At 39.0% G+C, this 9,271-nt stretch overlaps 1 protein-coding gene across 1 annotated transcript; it reads left to right on the top strand.

Moving 5' to 3' along the window:
• The first annotated feature begins 3,575 nt into the window (after nt 1-3,575).
• Nucleotides 3,576-8,645, top strand: tcf21 (transcription factor 21). The gene is made up of 2 exons (XM_036591508.1): nt 3,576-4,297; nt 7,798-8,645. The coding sequence occupies exons 1-2, from the start codon at nt 3,839-3,841 to the stop codon at nt 7,885-7,887; spliced, it is 549 nt and encodes a 182-aa protein (XP_036447401.1). The 5' UTR covers nt 3,576-3,838; the 3' UTR covers nt 7,888-8,645.
• Nucleotides 8,646-9,271: the final 626 nt, after the last annotated feature.

Consider the following 9,271-nt stretch of genomic DNA (forward strand, 5'->3'; position numbering starts at 1 on the left):
GAAAAGGGCAGTTTTACTGATAGCTGTTGTTTTTACCTGATGTGTAGTTTTTTCTCAAAATTGTGCTTTAACAAAAATAGTCCTACATGCAACAAAGTGGTAGCTTCAGCAAACACGTGAGGTGTCTTGGTTACTAGCTATTAAAAGCTTCCAATAAAACCCCTAAATAGCATTTAAATATGTGATGCCATCAATTCCACAAATGTTTTTTTTTAATCTCATGACATCTTACATCCAAAGGCTCATTGTTTAAAAAGTAAAACAAGCCAAGCAGTTGCTCAATTTAAAAAACACGTTCCCAAAATTGGAATATTTCTGCATAATTACAGGCTTCAGAAGCCACACCCCTAGTAATGTTAAGTTTTGTATTCTGAACTATGAATTTCAGCCTGATGTCAAAGCTATTCATAATTTTTATCTACTTTCCTATTAATAGTACACTTCTAAACTCATTAGTTGTAATTGTCATTCTTTTATTCACAACCAAATTTAGGTTTTCTATTGTTTTGTTAGAAATCAAAAACTTAACATGATACCAACTCACGTTTTAAGCTATGTGTTTTAATCAATTTGGCATATTTCTTCAGATATACATATACAAGATATTTTCTTTTTTTTTATGTAAAGATACATTGTTATAATTTGATGTTTATATATGGTACTACTTTAGTGTTTATTTGTTCAGAAAACACTAATACTAGAATAAATACAATGTGTTGATTTTATGTATGTTAATGAGTTAGTTTAAACATGTCCATCTCCTTGTGGCAGCTCTGTAGTCATCATCAAACCTGGTTTTGCTAATCAGTGCTATGTTATGCTAAATCAGGTGTGTTGCTGATGGAACTTAACAAATCTATGCAATGGTTGGAGGCGTCTACGAGATGTCCAGAACCAAAGTTAGTTATTCTCACTACATAAAATATCATACATAACTACTTTATGCTTATTTTTCTTCTAGTTTTACTTCTTTTTAGTGGAATATGATGGTTTTACAAGCACAAATACATGTACTGCCAAGATAAATAGTTTCTAAAAATATGCTTAGGTGCCCATGACTTTTGCACAACACTATATATATGTAGGAAATTGATCATGTCAGATATGGACATTGATGAGTTGAGTATTTACTCAAGTTGAAACTTGAAGTCGTAATGTAGCAGACTGAGAATTCTGTATTTACTTACAGGTGAAATCTGCATATTAATTTAGCAGAAGTCAGCAGTTTGGTGGTGGGAACCCTCTGTATTCCTCTGATGGCATATAGAGTTGCAATGACTCACTAATGAGCTCTCTCTCTCTCTCTCTCTCTCTGTGTGTGTGTGTGTGTGTGTGTGTGTGTGTGTGTGTGTGTGTGTGTGTGTTGGGGAAGAGCTGCAGACTCTCTGTGTCCGGATTAGGAGTGTTTGGAGTGTTTTGATGGAGAGAAGAGCCGCTGATTTAGAGACACCGGAAGTCCGAGATGTCAGGGGTCAAGGGTCAGATCTCTGGAGGACTATCACGGATCTCCTGTAAGCGCGCGCGAACACACACACACACACACACACACACACGTGTATCGTAGCAATCATCACCGTGGAGCTGCAGCTCTTAGGCCTTAGAGCCGCGCGGCTCGGGATGTTTTGGCTCGCGCGGGAGTGCTGGGGGTGTTTAGTATTGGGGAGTTGTGGTTAGTGTATCTATTACGTTCGAGTGTCCGGTGGCGCCAGCAGGGTCATGTGAGCGCGCGCGGTTAAAGCCCAGTACCTACAGCGCGCGAACAAAACGGTGCTTCGGGTGGAGTGAGGCGCGCGACACCTGCCACCTGCGAGGATTCGGAGGAGCAGCAGCTACACACACTGAATTTACACTGAACCTGTAAACACACAAATATGGAAAAGATGAAGTATTATTTACATATTACTATAAATAGAACCTGATTCATAAGGTGTTATTTGATCAAACGATAATAATGATAATAATAATAATAATAATAATAATAATAATGCATTATAAGTCTACCTCTATTATACTACTACAACACTATTATTATTGTTATTGTTGTTGTTGTTGAACAGACTACAAAAAATAAACGTGTAGTATAACTCATAGCTCTTATTCTCAATTTCTTGTCATTTAATGGAAATTCTTGAAAGAGAAATTATTTCCTAATATTTTAAATGTTTATTCTTTTTATCTACGCTTTGTTCACTTTATGATTTTTTTGGCCACAAACATCATAAAAATGAATTATTATTGATTTATTCCTCAATAAATGGTCATTTCTTCTGCATTTCATCAGTATTTAAAGAGTGGTGTGTTTATGAAAGTTTCATGGAGAGGCTGCATTAGGAGAATGAATCATTCTCACCACCGACTCTCTCCAGAAGTCTTCATCATTTATAATGATGTGTTTATACAGATGGCACAGCGAATTTGGAGCATTTATGGTTATGATTAAAAACGAGAGCGACGTTATTTTCTTTCCTTTATTAATTAAGGGTATAATATTACCATTTGATATCTGTATATATTACTATATCTCTGTGATACTTATGTTACTTGTTGATGTATAGTTATTGAATTATCAGAAAGGGCTGAATTCCTTTGAGGTTAGGGTTCCCAGTGGTTTGTTTGTTTGTCTGTTTGTTTGTTTGTTTGTTTTTCTTCAGCAAAAATTTCTGCATCTGTTCATCTCCGAGTTCCAAGCAGAACATTTTTCTCCACCCATATTGAGGCAAGCCCCACCCCGACCAGTGGCGCTACGATTGGTCAGCAGTCCATATTCACAGACTGTCTAGATTTACTGAGGTCCATCAGCAGCACTGTTACAGATTTGTAATTTCATACTTTCACTTCTACCACAGTGAGAAAAGTAATTAATTGTTCTGTTGCTTCAATTTCTGCTATTCACAGCTCTCACTTTGGGCCTTTAGCATTTGATTTTACAAAAATCCTAACAAGAGAAGAATATCAATTACACTCAAATAAAGGTTCTGTGCAGGTATATTTTTCATTCATCAAGGTATAAACAATGTAAATCTTCCCTCAAACGTACAACAGTGGTTTTAATGTTCAGTTGTGAACCTTAAATACGTGTTTCCCATGTAAAAATATGTATTTGTATCATTTTATAATCTAATGTTTTAAAACAGAACAATAAAATAAAAGGCCTGGAGGTGAGACGGGGTGTGTGGAGTCAATACAACTTAAAAAAGATCATTTCAATGGATTATGGAACAATTATGTTCCCAGACTAAAGATACTGATATGTACTGATATATATGACAGTTTAGCACCTTTATTTCTGGGAGTGTAATAAACGTCACTTCCTAATGGAAGCTATATGTACTGAACGTCGTGGTTCTCTAACAGGTTCTTTAAGGAACTGAAGTAAGTTCCTTGCTATAGATTTTCTTTTTTGTACCTGATTTATACTGTAAAGCAGCAGCCAATCAGAGCACAGTAGCCCGGGGCTTATCGGACAACGGGTGGGAAAAATAAATGTGCATTACACGCACTTGTGTCTCCGCCCACCGAGTACCAGACATAAATAAACGAAGCGTTCCAGCAGTCCGCGCGCTGCACGGCTACGAATGTGGAATCCTGCGATGGTGCACGCGTTCTGTGGTGACGCGAGCGCTCCAGAACTGACGCACGGCGCGCCTTTTTTTTAATCAGTACTACTTTTTAAACACGCGCATTTTATTTTCTCTTTCTTTTTATTCTGTTTTTCCTCGCTCTTTCTCGTTTCTCTCTCTCTCTCTCTCTCTCTCTCTCTCTCTCTCTCTTTAAATTGTGTCTAAAGGGGTTGTAGAACAGGATATCTCTCTCTCTCGTGTGCTCGCGCGCGCCGGTCATGTCCACGGGCTCCATCAGCGACGCGGACGATTTCCACGAGGCGGATCTGCTGGACGGTCTGCTGCGGATCGGCGCCGGTAAAGCGGACCAGGGCGCGTCAAACGAGAGCGCGGAGGAGAGCAGCGCGGGCGACGGTGGCCCTGCGCGCACGTGCGCTACCAGACGGCGTAAGACGGCCGCCTCGCGCAGAGGCGATGGCGCTGTGGTGGCGGCGGCTGCGGCCGCGCACGAGGGGAAGCAGGTCCAGAGGAACGCGGCTAACGCGCGCGAGAGGGCGCGTATGCGCGTGCTGAGCAAGGCGTTCTCGCGGCTGAAGACCACGCTGCCCTGGGTGCCGCCGGACACCAAACTGTCCAAGCTGGACACGCTGAGGCTCGCGGCGAGCTACATCGCGCACCTGCGGCAGATCCTCGCGAGCGACAAGCACGAGAACGGCTACGTCCATCCGGTCAACCTGGTACGACGAGAAACAGAAGCACGCAAACACGCATTATCACACACATCTTATTGGTTCAGGGGTCACTGATGGGCTCGTGTGTTTTTAAACACAGTGTGTGAAACATGGTTTACATCCGGGCTCATTTTGTTTTTATGAATCTTTTAATTTCTTTTTTCGTTCAGCAGCAACATGTGGACCCAATTACGAGCTTTATTTTACACAAAATGCCTTCAGTGAACACACTTTTGTTAAGCTCAACCGTCCGCAAACAGTGCATTTCTGCAGTTCAGTTTGCAGATGCTGGTAGAAATTATTTCAAAAGCGAAAATATGAATTCGACTTGTTACGTCACAGATACAATAATGAAATACATTGTTTATGTTTTTAGAGACAGACTGCTGACTGAAGTTACGCATACCAATCACAGCTCATTTCTGACCCGTGTATACCTGAAATGGAAAGGCTGCACGTGAAGCAAACTACTTGTCATTCACGTGCATTATATTATATTATTAATTCCTACACTCTCAAAAACGATTTTTCAAGGGTTATTTAATAAATGGTTCTATATGTCAAGCCGAAGAGCCCCTTTGGGCGCTATATAGAACCCTTTTCAAAAAGGTTCTATGTAGAACCATATACAGCACATTCTCCATCAGTCTGAAGAATTCTTTCACGATGCAAAGATCCCTTTAATCATTCATTTTTCTGTACACTCTTTAAAAAGATGGTTATTCAATGGTTCCGTAGTAAATAAATGGTGCTATATAGAACCATGAACACTCAAAGAACCCTCTGCATCATTAAATGGTTCTTTGCATCCTGAAAGGATTCTTCAGACTAGATGGTTCGATATAAAACCTTTTTGAAAAGAGTTCTATATAGCGCCCAATAGGGCTCTTCAGCTCGACATGGTAACAATAGCTGAACCCTTTCTGGTGCTATATGGAACCATATACAACACGTTCTTTATCAAACTGAAGGACCTTTAATCATTCAAAGAGTTCTATATAGCGCCCAATAGGGCTCTTCAGCTCGACATGGTAACAATAGCTGAACCCTTTCTGGTGCTATATGGAACCATATACAACACGTTCTTTATCAAACTGAAGGACCTTTAATCATTCAAAGGGTTCTTTGAGTGGTCACGGTTCTATACAGAACCATTTTCTTCACTAAGAACCCTTGAAGAAGCAGCTTTTTTCTGATGGAGAGCTAAAGTCTATAATCTCTGTCTACATATCTGGGCAGAGAAGAACATTAGCAAATAAAGACCAGGACTCTCATTCACAGAGCTTGTGATTTAAAACTCTGTCAGTAAGATCATGAATCTGGTCCTAAATCAGCACTACTACTCACGCTTTGTGAAGACGGACACTGGCATGTAAACACGTTCTTTCCTCAGTGTACAGTGAGAGAGGGCGGAAGGCGTGGTGTTGATTAAGCATGTGGCCAAATGGAGTAAACTTGGTGGGCAACCAGCATTACTGTAATCATCACAGTGGGCAGTTTTTAGGACATACACTACGTCAGTTTCGCTGTACAGTACAGTACAGTGTTGCTACCATCTCTTTATATTTGTTCCTGCTGCATATCTGCTCTTCATGCAGTGCAGAAGCGGCTTTTTGTTTTCCTTTGGAACTAAAAGAAGAACATATTGTGCTAACACTATCAACAAACAGCGAGATCACATTGCGCACAAAATTCTTCGCTGGTGCAGAGATTAGGGTAAATAACGCGAGCACTGTGGTGTTGGTGTTTCGTTGGTGTTTTGCTGACAGTGTTTACATTAGGAGAAAACTGTTGCAGGTTCTTTGATCGGATGCTTTTCATTATGGAACGTGTTTTCAGAGTTTTTAGAGTTTTAGCGCATTTTGCGCAGAGAAGCGCGCTACTGTGTTGAGCTGGTCGTTGGTGCAGAATGAGATCTGGAAAAGTGAACTCGGTGCTGATGCTTGTTAGCAGCTTGTTAGATGATTAAGAATTTTTAAAACTCAAGTCAAGTCAAAGTTTATTTATATAGCGCTTTTTACAACAGACGTTGTTGCAAAGCAGCTTCACAGGAAAAAATCCGGGTCCAAGCCCTCATGAGCTTCGCCAGTGGCTACAGTGGCGAGGAAAAACTCCCCAAGAGCAAGAGGAAGAACCCGTGAGAGGAACCAAGACTCAAAAGAGGAACCCATCCTGCTCTGGTCTACACTGGATAGCAAAACAATGACTAAAGAGCAAAACTGTGTATTTAGTGTTTAAAGTGCATGGAGTTCTGCTGTTTTCACGCGCTCATGGCCTTTACAGTAGACCTACAGCAGTGCGCACAGTTTTCAACCAGTTTTCTCCGTTTTTGTTAGTTTTTCTCAGCAAATGATCTCCGTCCGTTATGTTTAAACAGCGAAAGAAAAAGATGGAGAATATGTGATTTATGTGCTCGAACTGATGCATTTGAGCCGTTTTTGTTTTGAGCACATGTAGGCCTATTTTATCACAGTGAAAGACTGAAAGCTTCACAGTGCGAATCAGAGATGCTGCACCCGCTTCTCTGCTCTGTCCAAAAAAGTGGACATACTGGACAGTTTATTCATAGCTTTAGCTTAATAAGTTTCTAAGCTTCCTTGAAAATCTAGGCTGTTAAAAGAACAACACTGGAGAATCAGAGTGGAGGAAAAAGCAAAATGTCGAGAATACAACTTATTTATTTGTGTATTTATGTATTTATTTATTCATTTACTTATTTGAACGATATATTTTCCGTTGTCTCTTTAGTTGAAATGTGCATCCTTGACCTGTTAATTTGGAATAATACGTTAAAATGTTAAAAGGTCGCAGAGCTTGTTCTGATTGGTCTGAAGTGTAACGTCTGAAGCTGTATATTTATAGTTCTAATCATGCCTTGGATTGGTTCCAAACAGTACCCTTTAGATTTTATATATATTTATATAATCAAAATTTGACTGTACATAAATTATATATATATATATATATAAATTATATATATATATATATATATATATATATATATATATATATATTATATTTACTTTTTTAACACTTATATTTACATTTTTGTTTCTATTGTTTCGTTTAAAATCAGTTCAATTTTTTATCCACATGACTTCAGCAATTTGACAAATTTCTTTAGCTTTGTGTTCAGGCAAGCTCAGAAAACATAACATTTAAAATTTAAGGTAAGAGCATTAACCCTTTAAACTCAACCTAAGGACCCTTAAGGACCCTTCAGTGAGTGCAGATTTTCCTTCCTCACTCCTCATAATTTATAACATCATAATCTATCGTGATAATGATAAAAGAGGTTTTAATGATGCGACAGCTTTTTATCAGTATATTTAATTAATATTTATGACTAATGATTGTATTAATTTCACAGTTTTATTCAAGTAGTTACTGTAGTTACTGAATAATAAGCCTTAATAATAAAAAAAAGTGAACAGTAGGCCTGGAATTGAACGGCTTACTGAGTTAATGGTAAATAATCTCAGTTTTTTTATTGTTGTTTTCCTCAGACGTGGCCCTTCATGGTGGCAGGCAAGCCGGACAGTGATCTTAAGGACATGCTGACCTCCAGCAGGTTATGTGGGACCACCGCATCATGAGAGGACTTACAACTGAAGCACGGACTTCTCTCAGAGCCGATATATATTCTTATGTACGATACGTCATCTCCTGTTCAAAAGGCGCGAGGAGGGGCAAAAAGAGGAGGGGAAGGGGGCGGGAGGGCAACAGAGCAACATTCTCGCGCAAAAACAGAGACTCCTATTTAATTCACATTTCCTACCTTGCTGGTTCAAGGAAGGTCAATGTGGGCCTTTATAGCTACAGTTCTTCTATCTAGATCGTTGAATAATCTCTTCAATGCAGACGGTTTGTGCTTTTGGTGACGTGGGTGGTCTCCAAACGCGACCCGCTGTAATTTTCTATTCCCTATTTTTCACGTGTTTTTGAAAGACAGCATTATATTGTAAATAAAATGTGCTAATTTGTACTGTTTCAAGACAAAAGGCTGCAGATTGTTTGTCTTCTTTGGCTTTTATCGATCCTGGTTTTTAGAGAGATGGACAGATAGATGCTGTTTGTTTTTTTCCTTCTTTTTTTCTGACCTTCGTGAACTTTCTTATCGTCAATGCAGGGCAGGCGCTCTGAAGTGGAAAAATAAAGCACCTTGCGCTTCTAACATCGCCAAACAAAGCCTAACTAGTTATATTTACCCAGTTTCATATACCTTAAGTATAATTTAGATGAATTTATAGAAAAGATTTGGTGGTTTGACTTGGGATTTGGGAGTTTTCTTCTTACTTTAAAGTTTAATCAAATTAACATTTAATTTTTACGACACTTAAGTGCGCTTTAGTGTATAATTTTCTGAGTATTTTAAAATGATAATACTGATTAGTCACGTATGTGCAAAAGTTTTAACACCCCGGTCAAATTACATGTCAATGAGAAACTCCACCAATTTGTCAAAATGGTCTGCATAATTAAATGGTTAACATGTCAACACTTAACAACTCAGAATCATTCATAGTGGTGGTGATAGGAACTAGACGACTGAAGAGTTTAATGCCTCTAAAAGCTCCATCACAGAAAGTTATTACGAGAAATGTTTATGAACACACAGCCTGATGTCTGAGACACTGTTTTACTTGAGTTTTAATCGTATTTTAATCCATTCATGGCGGGGTACATGCAGAGCATTGCAGGGCAAAATAGTCCCCAAAGAAAACTTTTCAGATCTGCTGCTATTTTACCATCATCAACATTACACATAAAAACTCAGGAGTCACGTGCAGGTTCACTGATGGATTTGGATAGTTAATAAAATGGCTATATTTGTATGCGACCCCTGGTTCCTATCACCACCACTGTAAAGAAATTTGAGTCTGTACGTTTCTCTACAATGAGTCATTTCACATCAAACCTCTCTGAATGACTTTGTTTACATTTCAACCCCAGAATTCTGCATCAATTTTGAAAAACTTA

The sequence above is a fragment of the Colossoma macropomum genome, unplaced genomic scaffold (genome assembly GCF_904425465.1).
Source record: "Colossoma macropomum unplaced genomic scaffold, Colossoma_macropomum, whole genome shotgun sequence".
Lineage (NCBI taxonomy): Eukaryota > Metazoa > Chordata > Actinopteri > Characiformes > Serrasalmidae > Colossoma > Colossoma macropomum.